This window comes from Sphaeroforma arctica, assembly GCF_001186125.1.
Source record: "Sphaeroforma arctica JP610 unplaced genomic scaffold supercont1.256, whole genome shotgun sequence".
NCBI lineage: Eukaryota > Ichthyosporea > Ichthyophonida > Sphaeroforma > Sphaeroforma arctica.
Window position 1 is genome coordinate 76,140 of NW_014040302.1, and position 24,459 is coordinate 100,598.

General features: G+C 42.6%; 4 protein-coding genes across 4 annotated transcripts; 2 read left to right on the forward strand and 2 right to left on the reverse strand.

Annotated features, from left to right (window-relative positions):
- The first annotated feature begins 3,593 nt into the window (after positions 1 to 3,593).
- Positions 3,594 to 11,999, forward strand: SARC_04513 (clathrin heavy chain 1). The gene is made up of 10 exons (XM_014301662.1): positions 3,594 to 3,998; positions 4,167 to 4,374; positions 4,731 to 4,850; positions 5,355 to 5,677; positions 6,314 to 6,997; positions 7,553 to 7,744; positions 7,928 to 10,614; positions 10,739 to 10,817; positions 11,080 to 11,583; positions 11,703 to 11,999. Exons 1-10 carry the CDS (start codon positions 3,957 to 3,959, stop codon positions 11,925 to 11,927), a joined length of 5,064 nt encoding a protein of 1,687 aa, XP_014157137.1. The 5' UTR covers positions 3,594 to 3,956; the 3' UTR covers positions 11,928 to 11,999.
- A 151-nt stretch (positions 12,000 to 12,150) lies between these two features.
- SARC_04514 (hypothetical protein) lies at positions 12,151 to 14,915 on the reverse strand. The gene is made up of 10 exons (XM_014301663.1): positions 14,595 to 14,915; positions 14,104 to 14,252; positions 13,844 to 13,887; positions 13,683 to 13,735; positions 13,461 to 13,538; positions 13,261 to 13,339; positions 13,059 to 13,144; positions 12,842 to 12,924; positions 12,604 to 12,700; positions 12,151 to 12,450 (listed from the first exon to the last, which is right to left on the reverse strand). Exons 1-10 carry the CDS (start codon positions 14,726 to 14,728, stop codon positions 12,345 to 12,347), a joined length of 909 nt encoding a protein of 302 aa, XP_014157138.1. The 5' UTR covers positions 14,729 to 14,915; the 3' UTR covers positions 12,151 to 12,344.
- A 2,525-nt stretch (positions 14,916 to 17,440) lies between these two features.
- Positions 17,441 to 19,492, forward strand: SARC_04515 (hypothetical protein). The gene is made up of 6 exons (XM_014301664.1): positions 17,441 to 17,569; positions 17,743 to 17,844; positions 18,234 to 18,335; positions 18,606 to 18,819; positions 18,944 to 19,066; positions 19,277 to 19,492. The coding sequence occupies exons 1-6, from the start codon at positions 17,486 to 17,488 to the stop codon at positions 19,429 to 19,431; spliced, it is 780 nt and encodes a 259-aa protein (XP_014157139.1). The 5' UTR covers positions 17,441 to 17,485; the 3' UTR covers positions 19,432 to 19,492.
- On the reverse strand, positions 19,082 to 23,327 carry SARC_04516 (hypothetical protein). Its single transcript, XM_014301665.1, has 6 exons — positions 22,525 to 23,327; positions 21,657 to 22,142; positions 20,634 to 21,487; positions 20,333 to 20,425; positions 20,055 to 20,203; positions 19,082 to 19,946 (listed from the first exon to the last, which is right to left on the reverse strand). Exons 1-6 carry the CDS (start codon positions 23,227 to 23,229, stop codon positions 19,840 to 19,842), a joined length of 2,394 nt encoding a protein of 797 aa, XP_014157140.1. The 5' UTR covers positions 23,230 to 23,327; the 3' UTR covers positions 19,082 to 19,839.
- Between the last annotated feature and the right edge of the window lie 1,132 nt (positions 23,328 to 24,459).

The following is a 24,459-nucleotide window of genomic DNA, read 5'->3' on the forward strand; positions in this document are numbered from 1 at the left end:
GCAGAGAGGTTTGTGATAGATTTTTGTATGTCCAATTTCCATTGGTCATTGGGTAAGGAGTCGTTGGGGACGAACGTCTCAATTGGGGATTCGGCCTGGCCCGACATTTTTTCGCGGATGTGGGACTGTGGGACTGTGGGTCCCCAGACTCCCTACTGGATAAATAATTTTTTTGATTGAAATTCCAAATTTCAAGTCAACGTTTTGGTGGGTTCTGTGGGGTTTTTTGAAAGTGGTATTCAGTTCTACACTGGTGACCTACTGGTCACCGAGATTTACGTTTCGGAGGCGAAAATTTGAATCAAAGGTCCGTCGTGAAAAATAAATATGGGGAAGTGAAAAATAAATATGGGGAAGTGAAAAATAAATATGGGGAAGTGGTCAAACGTCTGCATTAAAGCAGAGATCCATTGCTGGGGAGCGATATCATTCGTCTACAGCATGACCATAAACGCATTAAGCACACGGGTTAGCGTGTCGAGGTCATGGTTGTTTATAAACTCGACCTGCTTACTGTTGGCATCCCAGTTCGACTTAAGTTGACTGATCTGTCCGTTGTACTTCTGGTTATCCCTGTGGTCTTGTTTTAGGGTTCAGGTTAGTAAAGTTAGGTATTCCTCGTGAAAACAGCAATACTCTGAGGGATTGTGAGTCTGAGACATTGCCTATATATAATCCTCTCAGTACTGTTTCCGCCGAAGGGATTTTATTTAGTGTTTCGTTGTCGCTCTATTAGAAACTATGGTATGTTTCATTGGGGGGAATCTGAGAGACTCATAAAATCCTATCTTTAGAAAAAAAGAAGAAAATCACTCTTGATGTCCTTAGTTATTTGTCTTAACTAATAACTTGCCACTTATCAAGAATTACCGACTTAGCCTTCATTAGACTGGCACATCTGGTTGGCTGATCGGAGGATCAACTAGGTAACGTTAATAGTCCCTAGAAACCTATATTCGGTTGAGCCATCTCGCTACCGAAGTATTCAGATACAAATAAAGTTGGAAAGTAAATATAGTTCTATTAATAGAACTAGACCAACTCTTACTTGTGAAAATAGCCAAGTTGAGACTTTGCAGCATGTACAACTGTTTATTCCGTCAACCACAGCTCTCTCTTCATATGCGGTGTGATAATATTCTTCGCTTCAACCGAATTGAACAGCGTTTGTTATACACTATACAAATTCTGCTCTATTGAAAGTTACGGATAGCATTCCATAGATGCACTGAATTGTATTGAAGGGTGAGTTGTACAGGTGACAGTACCTTGCTATCCTTTGCTTGGTACATTGTAACATATTGATTTCTAGATATTTAATCTGATAAACACAGTATTTAGTTCACACTAGCTCACAAGACATATTGTCTTTAAGTTGACAGTAACATACACCCTTATTAGTTAATGAAAACGCCTGAGTAGTCTTGAGTATTGACTAGTAGAATGAGGCAAGTTACTTCGTTCGATCCCTTATATTTTGGTTCTATTTATATTTTTCTTCTACTCGAGGATCATGGCCAGGTGTTTTTAGTAAGAATAGCCTCGAGTATGTCACCGCCAGCAATCAACGTACTGAGAACGAAGGTTCATATAATATATATATACATATATACATATATACATACACACACACACACACACACACACAGACACACACGCACACACACACATACACACACACACACACACACACACACATATATATATTATTTGTATATATATATATATATATATATATATATATATATATATATATATATATATATATATATATATTTATTTATAGATATCCTTCCCTTTATATTCAAAATTGCTATGATGTATATCCAAAAAAAATATAGGTAGCCTTTTTATATTTCATATAATCTCATTCCCCACACGAGGCACAAGAAGAGACCAAGTCGCCAAGAGGTCAAGAGGCCAAGACCCGTCTGTAAAGACATAGCCTTATGAAATTTGAACATATTATAACAATACATCTCGAACGGCAAATCTCAGAACCCATTTCAAGCATCTAATGGAACAATTTTCTTTTCTACCATTAAGAACTGATAATAAATCAAAGTGCCAAGCGGCTTTTAACTGTATCACGACAGCGACATCTACGACAACCAGAGTATCGGTTTCTACCGAAGCAACAACCTGATCTATGGGTTGATTCTACAGTCACTGGTTGATGATCAGTTTCACCTAAGGTGCAATCTGTGTGCCACAGTATTACACTTCAAATAAAATATCCAATCTTCTGGCTGTGTTGTCGGAGTGTTGCATCTGTAACACGCAGTCTATCTCATGCCATAGGGGTGAAGCCATGGTTGTGACATATAACACTACAGTATAACTATATGTGTGCACACAATACTTGTTAGATTAGGATCAACCGATAAGGGGTACATTTTTTGGTTTTGCTCAACAGTCGATGTGTCATCACTCATAACTGTCATGTGTGTGCCTCCAAAAAATGTACCCTAAAAATAGATTCGGTGAGCATGTTTGTCTTGTTCAAGAAGTGTTTTATTTAGTAGGCTATGCAAGAAGGGTATTTAATCTTTAAGGAAACAAACGAAAACTGATGACAAATAAATAGTATTGATATTTTTGTTTTTTATAAAAATAAAAAGTTCAAACTGCAAGGCCCTATTTATTTTTAATTTTTAAAATTTTCTTCAAAGAAACTATTTTTTTCTGAGGCACAATTACTAAAAAGAGAAGTAGGTATCCTGGGCAGCCCTATTTCAGGTCATTTGGTTCTAAAATTGGCTTTGGAGGCTTGGTTTTATATTAAATTATTGGTAAATTTTTATTTCCACTACTTACCAAAACATGCAAGAAAATATTCGAGATATATACAATTCCAAACTTTTTCAGGTCAAAAGAAGGAAATATTTTCGCATCCACTCTAGGGGATTTCGATATTTAGTCTATTTTAAAAAGAAACAATAGATCCAATTTCAAGTCATTTCGAGTCCATTCATTTTAAACACATAGGCATGAGCCTTCTAGAAATCGTAAAAAACAAAAAACAAATACAAGTTTGTTCCAGAATCCAGACTTCCCATTCCCCCCCCCCCCCCCTCCGTGTGTGAGGCTGTGACCTGTGGGCTGTGAGGCTGAGAGTCTGTGACCTGTCGTCCTGAGAGACCTGAGGGCTGAGGTCCTGAGCCACAGCCCACAGGCCCACAGCCCATAACCTAAATAAAAAGGAAAATAAATAAAATCTAAGCCACTATTAGAAAAATAAATAAATGGGTTCTCGAACAGTCGAACCTCGAGGCAGGCTCGGACGTCTGTTTTTGTAATATTAAAATAAAACAATTATACAAAAAAAGCACAAAAGCTCTCTCACACTCTCACAGTTTCTGGTGTAGAGCGATAGAGTATTTTTAAAGAAGAGGAAACCTAGAGTATGGGAAGGGCAGCCGGGCAAGGGCCAGAGGCCCAGGGCGGCAGACCCTCACAGAAGTACACTAGTGTTTTTATAAAAAAAAGAATACATTTCGCATTTTTATATATACTATTTATGTAATTTGGGTAGCCCTACTGTGAGTCAGAGTGTTCGTTTCTGTTTGTTTGTTTTTACTTTTTCCAAATATATTGTGTTTTTAATTCTGCATATAGTTTTTATTTTAATTGCAGGATATATGTATATGGATGAAACTCGTATCTATCTTAAATAAGATAAACAGTAAATAGTGTGGACGTGTACCACACAAGTTTAGGTATTGTAGCGTAGTACCTATAACACTTGCGCTATATTGAGAGGTGGAAACGCGAAGTATATGGAAGTGCATCTGTCGGAGGACTGGTGAACGGTTCAAGAATCTGAATAATTTCAGTAGCACATCCACCACAACTACCATCTATTTTTATCACCGAAATAGTGCCTTTGTTATTGATTGCCAATCACTTTAAAAGGAAGGGAGAGAGGAAAGGGTTCGCCGAGTCGATTCAGCACAATGGCACAAACTCTACCCATTAAGTTTAAGGAGCACTTAAATGTGAGTTATAGTTATATATATATATATTTTTTGTATTTGTTTTCTCCTGTCTGGCGCGTTAGTATTTCGTAGGTGTGAATTTATACTAACGCATCAATCCTGTGCGACTTCACCTGTGACATACAACTATCGCTTTGTTAACGGTGTACATAATGTCATCTGTTTCAGTTGCAAAATGTAGGTATTCAAGCAGCCAACATAGGGTTCACCACCCTCACGATGGAGAGTGACAAATTCATAACCATTCGGGAGAAGGTTGGCGAGCAACAGCAGGTTGTCATCGTGGATATGGCTAATCCTAACACTCCCGTGCGCCGTCCAATCGGAGCCGATTCTGCTATTATGCATCCATCCTCAAAGGTTATCGCTTTGAAAGGTAATTAGCGATTTTCTCCTTCTATACACTTAGCGCAAGTATATAGGTATTTGGATATCAACCAGAATCTCTCAACCAGAACTTCTGCGCGAGGTTATATCGTGTGGTTATGTTTACTACCACCTAGGTAGTTTGTATATATGTTCATACATACACTGAGTGGTTAATATTCCGACATTTATACTGTTCTGCACGAGACAATAAAATTGTTCTAGGCTTTCCGCGTTCGTGTGTGCTAGCATCGTTCTGCGTCCCCGCAATCATTAATCCAGGCTTGCACTCTTAATGCGTTCACGTGATTTATGGAACTGTACTAACTTCATTACCGCTTGTTTTTTTTTGGTATTTGATAATAGCGGGAAGAACTCTTCAAATTTTTAACTTGGAGCTCAAGAGCAAGATGAAATCACATCTGATGGATGAAGATGTTGTATACTGGACTTGGGTCGACGTTAGAACCGTAGGTCTAGTTACTGGTAAGTTGTTGTCTTTAGCTGCAGCCAAAATTGCTTCATTATATGAATTTTGCCGCAAAATTGGTTGTGTCTTGAGTTGAGCTTTCTTTGTGCTACGGTAGGGTTCAAACTGATATCGAACATGTCGTCCGGGTTGCATCTTATATGTGCAGCCGCGAGTTAGTTTATTTGAGAGCTGTTGGATTTTATCTGTTTCTGTATTGCACTACACTTGTAGATTATGGGTTAGCGCAAACTTAGCATGTAGGGTTCGCGTGTTCCATCCACGGGACAACGATACGTACGTATAAGACATAACAGTTTGCACAACACACTCGTCCGACAATGTCTATACCTGTGTGATTGTGTTGCCGGTGTCGTGCTTTTTGATAGCCATGAATAACGTCTTGTTTGTATCCTGGCGAGCCATCCACTACGAGGACAGTCGCCATCCGGTAAAGTTGTTATATGTTTCATGTCTAGTCTTCATGTCTAAAATCTAGTGTTGATTTTCCACTCAATCAGGCACTGCCGTTTTCCACTGGAGTATGGATGGCGACTCTCAGCCAGCGAAGATGTTTGACCGTCACGCTAACCTAGCTAATAGTCAAATCATTAAGTACCGGGCTGATGTGGATAAGAAGTGGTGCTGTTTAGTCGGCATCGCAGCCTCCAATCAGGGAGGACAGCAGCGAGTCGTTGGTGCGTGTCAGCTATTCTCTGTAGAACGTGGTGTTAGTCAGGCGATCGAAGCCCATGCCTGCACCTTCGCGGAGTTCCAAATGGACGGCAATGCACAAAAGTCCAAGTTGTTCTGTTTCGCCGTGCGCGGTCCCCAAGGAGGCAAGGTAGGTTCACTTTTAATCTAACTGGCTTTAAACACTTGCTGTCGAGTGAATGTATAGTTTGCCGTTCTTTTGGGAATCGTGCATGTGGCCGTCTAGTTATGTTCCATAGGCGTATACAGGAATAGTGAGAAAACCGAATTTTATTCGGCTGAGTGACACTTTGTTCATATGTTGATAATTGGTTGGTTTGGCTCAAAACGGGAGTGGATATGTTTTACAACTATATAGTGGCTTCAATAAGTGATGGTCTGATTGAACTTTTCATGGATCAATGTTTCATATTCGTTCGTTTGACAGCAGTCGTGGCTTTGCGAGAGATCCTGGTTAGCTCTGATCGAACCATGTGATGTTTACTTAACGTACTTAGGTTTACTTATCTTCATTCAAATTGTACCCCTTTGGGCGCTTTCATCGTCCCCTGGCAATGGTTACGTGGCCATTTGAGTGACATGTGCAGGTGCGATTTTTCATGTAACCTCGAGACCAACATATACTTACACCACGTTAGTAGTTCTCTCAGGCCTCGAGTATTGTCTGTCATGAATGAAAGGGATGAAACCCATGGAAATTGTAATCCCACCCTTGCTACAGCTCACTCACACACACACACACACACACATATATATATTGCTATAGCTGCATATCATCGAGCCCGCAGCACCTGCCGGAAATCAACCGTTTCCCAAGAAGTTGGCCGATGTGTTTTTCCCTCCCGAGTTCCAGAACGATTTCCCGGTGGCGATGGAAATGAGTGACCGCTACGGTGTGCTATACATGATCACGAAGTACGGATACGTTCATATGTACGATGTGGAGAGCGGTGCGTGCATATACATGAATAGAATCTCCTCGGAGACAATCTTCGTCACCACAAAACAGGACAGCACCGGAGGTTGTATGGGTATCAACAGAAAGGGTCAAGTCTTGTCAGTGACTGTGGACGAGGCAAACATCATTCCATACATTCAGAACACCATGAACAACTCGCAGCTATCAGTGCGCTTTGCCATTAGAAACAATCTAGGGGGAGCCGATGACTTGTTCGTACAGCGTTTCAATCAGTTATTCAGTGCTGGACAATACTCAGAGGCTGCTAAAGTTGCAGCAAATGCGCCAAAGGGTGCGCTGAGAACTCCCGAGACTATCTCGAAGTTCCAGTCCGTTCAGGTACCCCCAGGACAAACATCTCCGCTTCTGCAGTACTTCGGTATCCTGTTGGAGAAGGGCCACTTGAACAAAGAAGAATCCATCGAACTGGCTAGACCTGTACTTCAGCAAGGTAGACAGCAACTGGTTGAGAAGTGGCTGAAGGAGGACAAGGTGAGTACACAATTTCTCGGATATTTATTAACTGGCATTACGATTAGTACAATTCTAGTGGCAACAGAGATGAGTTGTTTTAGTAAGCTGGTTGCGGAAACGTACACGCGGAAACGAATATCTGACTTATATTTTCAACCATTATTTGAAGTGTGAATGAATAGTTGTATGAAGAATATCTTGTACTATTCTGTAATCAGGACGAGGAATTATAAGTTTTTATTGAAATCACGAATGCGTGTATGATGATGATTTAGGAACGAGTGAGTCCATTCATTGATACATATTAGCAACGAACATATGTATCTTAGTGATAATAGATAAGGATTCTTGTTTTTGGGATTGAGTGGCATGAATTGGCAGATACTCAAAAGTAATTTGCGTGTCATGGTGGTATTATACATATGGATAAGTGTGATATGAGAAGGATTCAATAGGTGACAATATATACGTACTGTTGCTAAAAAATAATATAAGAAGAAACAAATGCTAAGTTTTTAGACGCAATTCTGTTCTCATCTGCTGTATTCTCCATTTCTCATCGTCTATTTTCAGCTGGAGTGCAGTGAAGAGCTCGGAGACATTGTTAAGCAGTACGTTCCGATGCTTGCACTCTCAGTATACCTTCGTTCCGAGGTTCCGGATAAGGTCATCCAATGCTTCGCTGAAACTGGTCAGTTCCAGAAGATCGTTCTGTACGCCAGAAAGGTGGACTACACACCCGACTGGATTTTCCTTTTACGTCAGGTAATTTTAACACGTGTATTATCTGCGTTGACTTTGTCGTCAGTAACTTCATACTTCAAAGATATGACACACTATATACACAGAACGCGTCGAAAAATGATAGTGGTCGTTATCGTATAATTTCCTTTAAAAGTTGAGGAGTACTCATGCAATGGAATTTTACTTCCTCTTTGTGTCTGATAGGTTATGCGAGTGAACCCTGACTCTGGAGCACAGTTTGCTAACATGTTGTGCGACGGGGGCGAGTGTCTAGCGCCAATCGATCAGGTTGTAGACACTTTCATGGAGATGAACATGGTACAGCAATGTACAGCCTTCCTTTTGGAAGCACTTAAGGGTGATAAGGAGGAGGAGGCGGCGCTTCAGACTCGTCTCCTTGAGATGAATCTAATGGCTGCACCTCAAGTTGCCGATGCCATTCTTGGCAACAATATGTTTACGCACTACGACCGCAACTACGTCGCTACTCTGTGTGAGAATGCAGGCTTATTCCAGAGAGCTCTTGAACACTACACCGATATCTTCGATATCAAGCGAGCAATTGTGCACACCCACTTGCTTAACCCCGAATTCATGATCAACTACTTCGGCACACTATCGGTCGAGGACTCGATGGAGTGCCTCAAAGCTATGTTGACCTCCAACATGCGCCAGAATCTGCAGCTAGTTGTCCAAATTGCTTCTAAGTATCACGAGCAACTTGGAACTGATCAGCTAATCGATATGTTTGAGTCCTTCAAGAGTTCTGAGGGCTTGTTCTATTTCTTGGGATCTATCGTGAACTTCTCACAAGAGTCCGAGGTTCACTTCAAGTACATTCAAGCTGCCACTAAGACAGGGCAGATCAAAGAAGTTGAGCGAATCTGCAGAGAAAGTAATGCATACGATCCAGAGAGGGTCAAGAACTTCTTGAAAGAGGCTAAGCTTACGGATCAGCTACCCCTGATCATCGTCTGCGATCGATTCGACTTTGTGCACGATCTTGTACTCCACCTGTACAAGAACAACTTGCAGAAGTACATCGAGATCTATGTGCAGAAGGTGAACACAGGTCGACTCCCTCAAGTGGTCGGTGGTCTGTTGGATGTGGACTGTAACGAGGAGATCACAAAGAATCTGATCCTGAGTGTGAAGGGTCCCTTTGATGTCAATGAATTGGCTGAGGAGGTCTCCAAGCGTAATCGCCTGAAGCTCATCCAGCCTTGGTTGGAGCAGCAGTTGGCAGCCGGCAGTGAAGATCCCGGAGTCCATAATGCTCTGGCCAAGATTTACATTGACGCGAATCAGAGTCCCGAGAGATTCCTAAAGGAGAATCCTTATTATGATTCTTTGGTCGTCGGTCAGTACTGTGAGAAGCGAGATCCTCACATGGCGTTTGTTGCTTACGAGCGCGGACAGTGCGATGACGAGTTGATCGAGGTGTGTAACGCGAATAGCCTGTTCAAGTCAGAAGCACGCTATTTGGTTGCGCGCAGAGAGGCCGACCTCTGGGCGAAGGTTCTGGACCCTGAGAACGAGTTCAGGCGTCAGATCATTGACCAGGTTGTTCAGACCGCACTGCCTGAGAGTGGGGATCCCGAGGATGTTTCGATGACCGTCAAGGCGTTCATGACTGCTGATTTGCCGAACGAATTGATCGAGCTACTGGAGAAGATTGTGCTAGATAACTCGGCTTTCAGTGACAACCGTAATTTGCAGAATCTTCTCATACTCACAGCCATCAAGGCTGATTCCTCACGTGTCATGGATTATGTGAATAGACTTGACAACTACGATGCCCCCGATATTGCAAACATCGCTATCGGCTCTGGGCTGTATGAAGAGGCGTTCACAATTTACAAGAAGTTCGAGGTGAACACGAGTGGTATCCAAGTTCTTATCGAGCACATCGCGTCTTTGGATCGTGCCTATGAGTTCGCAGAGCGCTGCAACGAGCCAGAGGTGTACTCCATCCTCGCCAAAGCGCAGTTGGACAACAACATGGTGAAGGAAGCTATTGATTCATACATCAAGGCTGACGATCCCTCTAACTACATCGAGGTGTGTGAGGTGGGTGCACGAAACGAGAAGTTCGAGGATCTAGTTAGATTCCTGAACATGGCACGACTGAAAGCCCGCGAGCCCTTCATTGAGACTGAGCTAGTGTTTGCGTACGCCAAGTGTGATCGTCTCGCTGATCTGGAGGAGTTCATCAACGGGTCGAATGTGTTGGCTAAGGTTCAGGATGTTGGAGACAGGTGCTACGACGCTGATATGTTCGAGGCGGCTAAGCTCTGCTTCAGCAATGTCAACAACTTCGCCAGACTTTCTCAGACGCTGGTCAAGCTTAAACAATACCAGGCCGCTATCGATAGTGCGCGTAAAGCCAACAGCACAAAGACGTGGAAGGAAGTGTGCTTCGCTTGTGTGGGTGATCAGGAGTTCCGTCTCGCTCAGGTTGCAGCCTTACACATCATTGTTCACGCAGATGAGCTTCAGGATTTGATCCAACACTATTCCGGCCGGGGACACTTCGATGAGTTAATCTCGTGCTTGGAAGCTGGACTTGGTCTCGAGCGTGCGCATATGGGTATGTTCACCGAGCTGGCCATTCTATATTCACAGCACAAGCCCAAAAAAATGATGGAACATCTCAAACTATTTTGGTCAAGGCTGAATATCCCGAAGGTGTTGCGAGCTGCCGAAGACGCGCACTTGTGGAAGGAGTTGGTCTTCTTATACACGCACTATGACGAGTATGACAATGCTGCCAACGCTATGATGAAGCACCCTGCCGACGCTTGGGACCACGGACAGTTTAAGGACATAATCACGAAATGTGGGAACTCAGAAAACTTCTACAAGTCAATGACTTTCTACTTGAATTTCAGGTATGTAGCCACGCTGTTTATTTACCATTTATAATTGTATATTAACCTTGCACTGTAACGACTCTCTTTACTGATTCGTCTATCTGGATAAGCCAACAACCTCATTTCCCCTCCTTCACTTCAGCCCACTTCAACTGTCAGAACTGTTGACGGTACTTATCCCCCGTATAGATCATACACGCACCGTAGGGATGTTTAAAAAGGTATGCGGATGTTTTCCGTGCTTGATTGTGGTTGTACGCGTCTTTTGTTTCGTACATGTACATCTCCGTAATCCCGCTATTAAACCGCAGGCCGGCGCACTCGTCTGCACTTGCTTGTGAATACCAAGATTGTTCATGCTGCATGCTTTTCCAGTAAATACCTAGAAGTAGAGTCATAATTAAAGGCCTGTATCGGGATATATTCACCTATTAGAAAACAAATCCGGCACTCATATTCTTATTATATTTCACGTCGGAACAGAACGGCCACCTTCCCTTGATTAAGGCATACTTGCAACAAGTACAAGAGTTGAATATCACTGCTGTGAACGAGAATCTCAACGACCTCTTGATCGCCGAGGAAGACTACACTTCCCTACGAGAGTCGCTCGATTCTTACGATAACGTCGATGCGGTGGCTCTAGCTATCCGCCTGGAGAAGCACGAGCTGATCGAGTTCAGGAGAATTGCAGCCTACTTATTCAAAAAGAACGGCCGCTGGGAGCAGGCAATCGCGCTTGTCAAGGAAGACAGTTTATACCAGGACGCTATCGAATACGCCGCCGAGTCCAAGGATGCCGAAACTGCTGAGAACTTACTCAACTTTTTCGTTGGACTACAAAACTATCCTTGTTTCACAGCTACCTTGTACACATGCTACGACTTGCTCCGCCCCGACGTTGTTCTGGAGACCTCGTGGAAGAACAACTTGTTAGATTACGCTATGCCGTACGTCATTCAAGTGGTCCGCGAATACTTGACAAAGGTATGTAGATCTCTCGCGATAGGTACTGGAATGTATTGTATATGCACTTCTTCTTTTACCATCTTATTATATCTAGTCACGGATTCACATTCGATTCCACACATCACCTATCCTTACAGGTTGACGACTTGAAGAAGTTCCAGGTGACAAAGATTGAGCAAGACGAAGAGGCTGAGGCTCGTCCTCAACCGCTTATGTACGGTAACCAGGAAACGCTTATGCTTACGATGGGCCCGTCGAATCCCATGATGGCTCCTGGTATGGGTGGACCTGGGCCACAGGGCGGTGGTATGAATATGATGGGTGCGGGACCCCCCACGTATGGCGGATTCAATGGATATTAGTTACACATGACCAGAAACGAGGTTTATACATAAACAACCATACCTTGTTACACATGACCAGAAACGAGGTTTATACATAAACAACCATACCTTGTTACACATGACCAGAAACGAGGTTTATACATAAACAACCATACCTTGTTATATCTCGCTTGTGATACAGCTTTGTTCTGTTCACTTCTGATGTAGTTGGTCTGTACTCTTTCAATGGTGATATATTATACGACTAGCACGTGTTTTTATCTTTTATAACTTCACAGTAATAGCAGTTCAGCACAGTTATCACTACCATAGTCTCTAGGATTGCTTATATTCTGACTTAATCTAATGATTACAGTCTTACTAGCGCGTCGGGATGACCTTTTCACTTAGCGGTATGAAGGGCGCTTCGGCTTCTCAGACGAGGCTGAGCTATTTTTATTTGAAGAAGAAAAAGAAGCACTTGTTGATCAGCTGTGGTAGTGTGAATATCGGTATCCTAAACGGGGCCTTTGATTCTGAAGAACGGGCTTCTGGGTTGGTCCTGCATGTAAGGGAGAACAATCAGCTTGAACGTTATCGGTTACTTAGGTAGTGAAGGAAATCTATAGTATATATATATATATATATTTTTGCATATAATCAAGATGTATGTTTAAGCGGATCGTTGTTGGGGTGCTTTACAGTAAATACTTACGCTGTTGCCAAAATTAGAAAGGCTGGATAAAGTATCGCAAACAGTCCGCTGCTGAGGAATCGAGACGAGAAGACAGTAACGCAACTCAACGGCAAACCTGATAGTCAATAGGGTCGAAAGCACGAATTCTTTTCATAAACGACCAAGAAGTTGACAAGAACTCAAACTATTAGCGAGAAGCATAAGATGGAAATGAAAGAAGGTATAAAGTCGAGAAAATCGAATCAATGTATCATACCGAATCCGAGAAAGTATGGCCAGCGGTCTTCGATGAAGGCTAGCCTTTTATCAAGCGACCATCTGAAGGAACTCCATTTAAATCTAACTCGGTGCAGAGATCGATAGAAGTGGGTTTTGAGAAATAGTATCATCCAATGCCTATGAAAACCGCGAAACTGCCTTCTAGTACTACGAAATTCAAGGTTAACACATGAAGCCCGCAGAGCTGAACATACTCAAAGCAGTAAAGCGCGTACAACCAACACATCAGGATGAAACTGAGTGTGGGTCCCACGTGTGGTACCAGATTCAGACCGGTTACCTGTAGGTACAAGGCATGTTAAAGTTGAAGTTAGTAACAGTCATAAAAGCTCTGTACAATGATAGCTTCTAGGGAGGGGACCTTAGCTTAGCCGAATATACAAGCGACATACTTACAAGAAGCGCGACCATGGTTTCCAGCAACAAGCTGATTGTAGTTTCTGCAGCTTTGGAGCTGATGGCAGAGATGACGGATCTGGACAACAGAAGCAAAGAATAATAAATTGTGCGATACGTACTGAGGGTAACAGCGAAGATGCACAAAATGCGATTCAATCGACCGTGTAAAACGTTAGCACGCAAAAGGTGCCACATACACATTAGTACTTGCTCTCTCGCGAGTGCTGGATCCGTTGAAAAGCAAGTTATAAGTATCTTCTGCTATATCTTGGTACCTATTGTAAACGAACAGACAGAACGACTCATGGTGAGGCAAACCTGCATAATGGGTTATAAAATGAAACCTAATCAAACACTGTACACCAAGCGGCGGTACTTGCAAATAGGCCGGAAGCTTCGTGAAAGGGTGCATTACATACCACACGCTGTTCAGGATGAAGCTCAAGCAGTAGATTGGGTACACCCAGATGAGCTGCGGAATAAAGCAAAGTAGTCAGCGCGAAGTCGGAGATACAAGATATCACGGCAAACATGATCCATACTGCAACCAATGGAACATTATCGAGAATAGTACACTTACGTTGTATGTGTACTGAAGAAGAAGTTTGGCTGCTTCTGGCTCGTCTTTGAAGCCGGATGGGACAGGATGGTCAACGCAGTGCAAGTACAATACAAACAAGACGGAAAGATATATGAGGTAAAGTGATTATATATATATAGAAATCATAAGGGTCACTTGGTCTGCTTGATTGTAATCAGCTCAATTTAAAAAGTACGACAAAGTTCCGAGGTATTTCACTACATAAAAAATTTGCAAAGCACATTTAATGGACCACATACCCCCTTGACCACTAGACCAGCCCCAGATGGTCTTGAGGATAAAGTAGAAAAAGCTGACAACGTAGCCGTCCAAAAGGTGCAGGCAGCCCAGAAATAGCACTAGATTGATGATGACGCATCTTTGAACCCTCGTCGAAATTCGTTCAGATCTGAGAAAGACACTAGGCGTCAAATATGCGAACCTCACAAATGATGTACACGAGTAAAGACTAGCTGTCACAAAGCGTGCGTTGTCATATATAGCATTGACATTGACCCAAGACAATGTTATCTGTATGCCCGAATAATTGCCCTGGGGAGTCAGCCTTACCCGCCCGGTGAGGATTAACTTGTTCAACGCAAAAAATCAAATACTACACACACACAAATAAACTATTTGCAAGTAATATATGAATCTATAGGATACAAAATTGAGTAAAAGAATTTGCACTAGGTGCTAGATGTCTGTCGAAAAATAGACCACGAACTCGTTCGGCCTAAGCGAGCCATACTTTTCAAGAACAGTAGAAACTTTAGGAAAGGCAAGGGAATCGGCGACGCCCTCCAGAAACGATGTTGTCAGGACAATAGTGACAGCTTGCCAGTCAGTGCCAGCATTCTTGATGACTCCTTTGTTGCGCGACATTGGTATCTCTTATCGCTTATCAAAAGCAATCGATTCCCATCCGATGGAGTAGGAGCAACTTGAATTTAGTTGAAAATGATATTTAGAATATACAATTTTAATATTAGGGATTCCTATGGAGAGGTCACCAGCAAACATCGCTTGTCGTGTACATATCGTCTCACTACGAGTAGTCAACAAGTGTGTATGTGATAGTGCATATATATATATTACTATTCATACAATATATATATTTCAATTAAACTCAAGTACCGAACTATAGTAAATAGCGTACAAAGGATCGATGACATAAGTTGCCACTGATAACCCTAATATGGTTGCGCGGGATTTCGAGGGGTCATAAATACAAATGAAATCATGGCCTTTTGAAATTCAAACATTTTGAAGGAGGCTATGATGAAATACATATTACATATGTTATATAACCATCATCTTGTATGCGTGACCGTCCACTGTTATGATATTTTAATATACTTACTTTTTCTTCTCTCTCTAGAGAGTCATGGCATTGTTCAATGTTGTATGCACAGTATTGGTGGCTCCACCTTTTGGTCTAGTCCTTAGGAGTAGCCACCAAACTTACTGACAATTTCAAGGTTGATTTCATTTGCATATAGTGTCTTACAATTAGCGTCTTACAACATGTTCAAATGCACGCACTCATTGCTTGTGAGTATATAATAATATGTATCTTAATAGACTCCAGGTGGAATGAAGAGAAGAGAGGGCGGAAAAGAAGACTCATTTTCCATACCAATTTAATGAGAAGATAATTTAATGTTGTATAGTGTACAAATCGTATACGAAGAAAACCAAAGCGACCGACAGGATGAACTCTTAATTTCATATGCCGACAATATTAATGTGAAGTTGTGATTCAGAAGCTTTATGCAAGCAAGTTCAGAGATTATTTATGCTCTTCAATATGTATTTTGTAGGCTCTCGTTTGCTATACGGGAGTTTGTTTGCTATGTAGTTTAGTTTTCAAAATTTACCTCGATATGAGACCTGCTCGTAATTCACAATTTCGCATACAAAAGAATAAATGTACCTAGTAGCTTCGGTATATACACCGTATGCCGATTGCAAACATGCACAAGATGTATTGATGCAGGACTTCACAAAATGCAAATAAATAGACTATGCCACTGCCTCGAATTTCGCATTCCACAATTGTGCAACATTAGTGAGGCCAGTTCGTATTTACCCCGTTTTGATGAAAATTATACACTTTTCAATCGGTTATGCAAATCATTGATGTGCACGCGAGTTCGGATTAGATAAAAGAACATACATAATATAGTTTTTATATGTTTCTTGAAGGACTGTTGACAACTGTTAATAACATTAGATACCAATCCCCCTTCAAAGCAGCACCTGTTCACCGCCAGTTTAACAAAACAGAAGAAGTACTTATTCTCAAGCCCAGCCTGGCTCTATCGGTGCACAAAGAACGTTGTATAATTGATCAGTGAAAAATAGCAGCTTTCCTTTTTTGTTCGTACTTCGACGTGCTTTTCGGCATTTGAAACTATCATGCCCGAGTCTCTAGTTTGAAACTATCATGCCCGAGTCTCTAGTTTGAAACTATCATGCCCGAGTCTCTAATTTGAAACTATCATGCCCGAGTCTCTAGTTTGAAACACTATCATGCACGAATCTCTAGTTTCAGACTATCATGCCCAAGTCTCGTAATATATCATAGCGTTAACCGCCCACCTTATCACACACACACACATAGTTATATTTGTTATTTAGAGTATATTGAGGTTCAATCAAGTTGTAGAATTCACATCTGGTATCGTGGAGCTCAAACCTTCGTAATCACGTTGGTAGCAGCTAAAACGGATATGTATGTCACAGAAGAATATATAACCTGTTCCTACCATCCTGAAGAGCTATAGTGCAACTTCATGTCATGGCCGTCTGTTTATTTTATTTCAAAAGAACATCCAATTGCGATAGATACTACCTGTAATCAGAGTGGAACGAGTAATTCGGAAACGGGGTTATCCGGGAGATTCATATCTCGTACTTGACGCCACGTCCCACATTCAAGTCGAAATACCGCGACCGATAGCCCTGCGCACGGTAGTCAACTTTCCAATTTCTGATGATGCATAGAAAAAACCCGGCGCCGATATGGTGGACTCTGATTACGCGTAGTGTCTTGCTACCACCTATCGCAATTTAATGTTCTTAAGGAAATAAACATACGGGCACGACATGCTTAAGCTATACTTAGGCCAAGTTAGCTCATTTTTGGACACAAAAAGTCTGAAAGTTTAGCAATACATGAAACTTTTTAGAATTTTCGAAGCTCTCTATCGATCATAGATTTAGCGTTAAAGCCATATAACTTTAACTCAAGTCGTCTACATCTCTGTTCAAAACAGCGATGTGATCGTATTTGCAACCGTGTGTGGAATTAGCTCCATATTTATATTATTCCTCGCCCCCAGTCCCCCAAACAAAGGTATTCACATTGAGTATACTTTACCGACTAAGTCTGCAGCTCTGGGGGCTGGGGCCCTGGGCTGGGCCGCTTGTGTGCGAAGTGCGAACAGTCGGAGCGTGAGATAGTTTTTTTATAGAAATATATATTAAAAAGGAATACGGATGTGAATGTACTTTATATCTTGATAAACATATATATATATATGTGTATGTGTGTATGTAAATAGATTGCATACATATTTATATCAGTTTCCTAAAAAGTAAACCTGTTGTTGGAAATACCAGTATCATAGCGTATTCATGATGACCGAGACAAAAGAAGCAGGTGCTAAAGACACTGGGGGTGAGGACATGGATGAGGAACTGCGGAAGCTCATGGGTGAGGTTCGTACAATGTCTTGTGACCGTGGATTTATGTAGCCTCGTTCCCATTCATACTACCATACTCTGGCCTCACATGCGGCGTATCACTGTTGTACTGCATATTTTGGCGTCCCATGATTTTTGCGAAGTTACAGGCTAACTTACACTTTATCACTCTGAACAACACCTCACAGGTTTCTGAAAGCCAACGAGATTCCGAAGTCACACGCGTGCTATCTGCTTTCAAATTAAATCCGTGGGCGCAATTGGGCGTTGATTTCACAACCCCAGACGACGTATGTTTAAATGTTGCGCTAACTGTTCACAAAATTCGCGAAAAAAAAGCTTGTACGTCTTTCTTGCACGCTGACCTTGTTCTGTTGGGATCCTTGTCATATTGTATTCGATTGCCAATTGCAAACCACTGCGGAGTTTTATAAATATCCGGCGACACCGCAATAAGAACTCATACGGGTAACCACTTAGAACGTGTCGATATAATATCACCTACTGGTGTGCTTCAATGCATATGTCCGTGAAGTGTGCCAAAATTGACTTCATGGATAACTGATCTGTTTGCCTTCGCCCCGTTCCGACTTCTGTTCGAGAGTGCACGTTATATCTTAGAGTTTAGAAGCAAGTCAGCGATTGAATGAAGATTCAACAATTTTCTCCTTTTCATTAGGTTTTGAATAAAACTTACAGAAAAAAATCACTGATGATCCATCCTGATAAGTGCAAACACCCGGACGCTCAGAATGCCTTCGCCATCCTGGCAAAAGCCAAGGTATGAAATACCAGTTGTCTGGGGTATTTATAAAGCTATATTGTGCGATCATGTTAAGTATACATATTCAATTTGTGCTCTTGTCATTGGTAGAACATCAATGCGATTTGATTCATGTAGAGAGGCAAGCTAGAAACACTCCGGTGTACTTTAATTCTGCCAGTCGTTCAGCGAACGGTTTTCTGCATCGCAATGCTCCCTTTAGCGATGTTTGGTCATTCAATCGTACTTATGATTGTCATGTATTATCGCACACGCCGCTAACATCAGAAACTTTGCCAAGACAAAAATCAAAGACGGGTGATGAAGCAAACTCTTCAAGATGCTCTAGACATGGTGATGCACGAGAAGAAAATCGAAGCCGATGATCCAGCTGTCAAAACTGAGGCATTCAAGGACATAGTGGTCGCAAGAGCCAACAAAGTTCTGGGAGATATTGAGTGGCGAAAGCGGCAGCTTGAAAAGCGAATGGCTGAAGAAGAAAGTATGTTTATTCAATGACACTTTAGCAAGCATATATGATTCTCTTACTAAGGGCGCAAGTTGGTTTGCAATTCTCGTAGTAGATAATGTTTAATTCTAATTCGCTGGGTCGCAAAATAATGCAGCTGCGAAGCAACAAGAAATAGAGGAGGAGAAGGAGAAAAGGAAAAGAAAAGCAGAAGCCGACAAGGTCTGGGAAGACAAAAGAGACTCTCGTGTCAGTGACTGGCGATCATTCCAAGATAAAGGTATTTACATGGGACCTGCGCTGTATTGTCAGACTGTGCTTTATTTGCTAATAAACCTCAGCACATTGTTATGCAATTCGGTTTCTGCTGATAAGTTCGTGCTACGGTGCTTGCACATACTATTGCTTTGTAGCAGCCGCTGCTGAACTACACTCTCGGTTCACACGCTAAATTGTCATCTTACACTTGTACATGTACCACCTCTGACAGGCAAGAAGCGCAAAGTGAAGAGGAGGGAGAAGGAGCAAGATGTGCTCCAAGAGGCGGCAATCAAACATGCTTTGAAGGTGAGTCGACTGTCTGTTTCAATTTTTAGTCCGTACGCGTGCCGTCTAAGCGACGAGAGTGGCATTGGCGCCCTATGAGTTTGTCGCTCATAGTGCATTTTTTCTGAACCACGACAGAGCGCGACGAAGAATTAGATGCTTCCCGCCTATAATTTGACCCGGAGCATTCCTGTGACACCCTCAAGAGCTCTCGAGCGAGCTTCTGCGAGGCCGATTCTCTCGTCCCCCCTCTACCTTCTCCATATCTTCTGGTATGACTGAATGCTATAGTACCGGGCGTCAAGAAGCGTTGTCAAAGGTCTGGTGTGCTTGTATTCGGATACAGACCTTCGCTTCTGATCGACGCGTGGCCGTTACCCGTGGGTAAGACAGTATAATTTTCTCACACTACACTCTCTACCAAGCTATTCATGGCCGCCGTAGATGCTCAGTAATTTACACCGTCATTCTACGTGGGTTTACGTAAGCGGATTGTGTGCACGACAATCAACACTCTCTGGCCTCTGTGATTTCATGCAGCCTAGCCTCTTCCTCAGAGAACAGGAGTTGTATTCTGCTCAGCATTTTCGGAAGACGAGGCATGTCTTTGAATTCTGTAGATCAAACAAAAAAGTAATAAGTATGCACGAGATTGGCCTGTCTCGTTAAGCTACAACCGGAGGTGAAATTTGTTGATCATTAGTAAAATTCGAGATACATACCGAATCGCATGAGATCGAATGCAATTGCTGTCCTGTCGGTGAAGCGAGCATCGATTTTCGGCACCTGAGGGTACCGTTGGCTGAAATGATTCAGAACAATAAGTCCGGCGTTCATCTTGCCCCCTTCTAAAACGGCTTCCATCGTGGTGCTGCACACAAGCACGACAAAAGAATAGGTCTGGAGTCAGTAAAAACCGTATAAAATAGTAGACGTCCAGTCAAGGCGGAAAAGGCGCAAAGGATCTACAAGGGGTACAAGCAGAATCGACTGAACTTACCTATGATTCTTCGCCTTTGCTTCCGCAAGCATCTCCTCTTCAAACGTCGCTTCGTGTATCAAAATAGTTGCGCCTGCTCCAGCAGCGGCAAGTCTGCAAGGATGGTATGGGGGGTTAGATCAGATTGTACTGTTACTTAACTCCCTCAAAATTAAGTGCCTCACAATCCTGCAAAGCGTTTCATAACAATTCATCCGATTAAGTTCAGACAGTGACTATTTGGTGAATATCAGAGCCCGACAATCTTCGTAAGAGTTTCATAATCCTTCAACACGATTCATAATAACAGTTATACACATACTTTCCACAAGGCCTGGTATCACCGGAGTAGACAACCTTCCAGCCTGACTCGTGACTAAGAGCCACGCCGGTAGCGTCTTTTGTATGTATAACGCCGACGCAATCCAAGGTAATACCCATCTGCTTACGCAAACTCGCCAGAAGCGCTTTCTGGTGCAAATGGTTGTTTGCCTTATAGCCACCGCTCATAGCATTCGCTGAAACAAATTCGAAGCTGATAGGCTCGAGGGCACTGTATAAGTTCAGCCAGATTCTCATTTTATTGGGAGCAACGACCAGTAACGGCGGACACGAAGCGGATCGATTGGCGAGTAACTGAATCAGACCTAGATGATGATCGGCGTGCATGTGTGATATGTACACGCACTTTATATCATCAACGAACTTCTGCACACCCTCTCTTCCAAGCATCCGCCTCAACTGTCCGTACGTGCCCTCACCGCTGTCGAGCATAATCGACCCGATGTCAGGAATACGTAACGCGGTCGAGCTTACATTTCGGTACTTAGAAGGTATGGCCGACCCAGTTCCAAGAAATAGGACTTCAACATCCTTATCCGCGTGTGGAAATTGATGCTTCGTTTCTGACTGTTCGTCAGTTGTAGGATTTTCAGCCAGAATCTCTTTTGCCTCGTCTGACTGTTCGTCAGTCGTAGGATTTTCAGCCAGAATCTCTTTTGCCTCGTCTGACTGTCCGTCAGTCGTAGGATTTTCAGCCAGAATCTCTTTTGCCTCGCACATGATAGTGAATAGACTATTGTGCAAATCTATCGCCGGTGGCAGAAAGCCAGCTTTCTTAGCAGGCTCCAGTCGGTACTCCATCTGTGGCGATCCCACGCGGCCTTGGGTTCTGAACTGTGACAAATATGATGGTATTATTGAAATATGATGAGCGCGCGATTGGTATAGAAGCTACCGATGCACTTCGTGAATATTCAAATGGGTTAGAGTAAGCACCACTTAGAAGCTACTAAAATTTCGCGTGCAAGATACTTCTCTCCAAATCTCAAATAGCTCAACTTACTACTTCAAAGTCAAGCGCAGATATTGCGGCAGCGGGATCTCTTGTAGAGAAATCCGGCATCGCGAAGATCTTCTCATCAATGATATTCAATTTGGCTTGTAAGCGCTCCTGACTCTTGTATACAGTTGACTGGTCACATAGATCCTCATTTATAAGCACGTGGTCGGCTGTCTTGCCAAATGACGCAGCCCACGTGGCGTATCGCTCGTCATTCAAAACACTGATAGGTGATTTGTGCACCACCACCACAAGTGGCTGTGGGTTGGAGCTGTCGTCGGTGGCTTGCGAGACCTTCCATTCAGGAGCAGCGGTAAGCGCTGGAATATAATCTGCACTCGGGCAATCAATAATCAAAACCGTATAGCCTTTCGGCGATTTGGTCGTGACCATATCGGGCGTGATTGCTGTACCGTCCTTAAGCGTGATTGTCTTACCCTTCACTAGATCCGCACGAATCGATCCCTTTGGTATACAAAGTTCGACCGCCTAGAAAAAAAATCGACACCAGTGCAGCAAATTTTAGTCACACAAGACAATTTAATAATACCTGAATACTAAAGTATCTTGGGAGTCTAATATCAATACAACGGACTAGTGAGTCAGAATTGTGGGCCGTATACTAGAAATCAATTCAAGTTTCGCAGGATGGACAGAAATGCAGGTCGGTTACCAATTTGCAACTTCAGTACACACAGTAGTCCATATGTATGTGCGTTTGTGCATGCATGTATACACGACACAGACTCAGACACACATACATAAATATATGTGTGGTGGCTACACAAGTCCAAGCATATATTTACTCACACTGATACGCGCGTGTAAGAATACCAATATATCGAATGAAGTCACAGTATTACTAACACACCTTCTTGGCGTCGAACTTTGGCGGGGCGGGTTGTAACTCGCACATATAGCAAACTACATCGTTTTGAACACCCTTCTTCGGCGCAGGTATCTGCTGATGTATCAAGTCGTTGTACCTAGATTTCGCCGGTGCGAGGTGCGCAAGCATAACTTTCTTTTGTTCCTCTGTCAGTGGGGTGTAGGTCTGATCGTGACTACGAACCTCGCTACCTGTGTCTGTGCGTGCTCGCTTCAGCTCTGGTTCTTCATCTTGTCGCAACGGCTGTATTAAAACCGGTGTAATTTTTACAAATCTATCGTTGTATACATCTACAGGCTTTGTGCTACTTGTGGAATTTGTTTGACCATCTTCCCCCGCATGTTTAAAGTCATATTCTCGCACATTCACCCCTAAAAGACCTGTGTTCATGAAGTTATTTGTGCCGTGGAAAAAGTGATGTAAGTTCGCAGGGCCGTGGACTGTGACGCTGGTCGCTCCAATACCAGCCAAGGAGAGTAGTACACCGGGAAGGCCTCCTAAATTACGCCATCTTAGGCGTGTGAGAAAGATCGAGTCCACTTTAGCCAGTTTGGCAGTTTGTTCCGTAGCCAGGCGTTGGAAGCCTTCGCCGCAATTGAACAAGTATTTCTTCTTATCGAACACTAACATGACGCTAGGAGACGAATCCCCCGTTGCCGTGCCGATAATTTTCAATAAGGTATGCATGGCGAATGTTTATCAATCCTATCTATCTAATCGACTAGCCGCCGCCGATGTCAAATGTACGTACATACACGGATCTGACCCTCTCAGGTGACGCTTCGTCTATATCAGTGTACTATGATTAAAAAATCAAATACAATATAACATACAGAAATATTCACCCAAATAAAACGTGCGCTTGCCGAGTGCGCTCTTTTTTTTCTTCAAAATATTACAAAAAGGCAAAGCAAAATCTAAGAGTGCCTCAGATCTTATCCAAAACAATCAGAATGGTATGGAGTGCTAATTCGATATGCCCACACTTTCAGCAACAGAGGATTCTTGCGTGCACGTTTCCCCTCAGCTATCTTCCGCACTAGTTAGAAAGCGGTTGTCAGAATATTCATATCAATAATCAACTGATTATTGTTCGCTTCTTCATATTAACAGTTGGTCTTGGTACTAGGCGATCTGCATATACCGCATCGGGCGTCGGATCTCCCAGAAAAGTTTAAAAAGCTGTTGGTAAGTGGTTCGGGTTATGGAATTTTACACGACATACGGAACTGATATATATATGTAACTTAATCCGCGTATACAGCTGCCAATAGGCATGCAGTTGCTGTAAGTAAATGCTTTCGGGTTATGGAATTTTACACGACATGGGGAACTGATATATATATATATATATATATATAACTTAATCCACGTATACAGCTGCCAATAGGCAGACATTTGCTGTAAGTAAATGCTTTCGCAGTTGTATATGCTGGTAGGTGGTTCTGCGATAGATTTACTCAAACAAAACTAGACCCGTGACCTTCATATTAGTAATAGTATACGATGATGCCTAATATCAATATTCGCGTATTGGTGAATGTTCGAATAGATGAAACGCAACGACAAAGTCTGCGTTTCTAGCTAAGCCCGATAGAGGATTTGCAACAAATATGTATGTTTCATACGAGAACACAAACTACAAGCACACATTCACACGTGTAAACAGTGTAAACACACACACACACACAACACACACACACACACACACACACACACACACACACACACACACACACATTCACACACATACACACACAGACACAGACATACACACACACACACACACACACACACACACACAAACACTATACACACACACACACACACACACACACACACACACACACACACACACACACACACACACACACACACATATATATATATCACTCACACACGCACATACACGCGCAC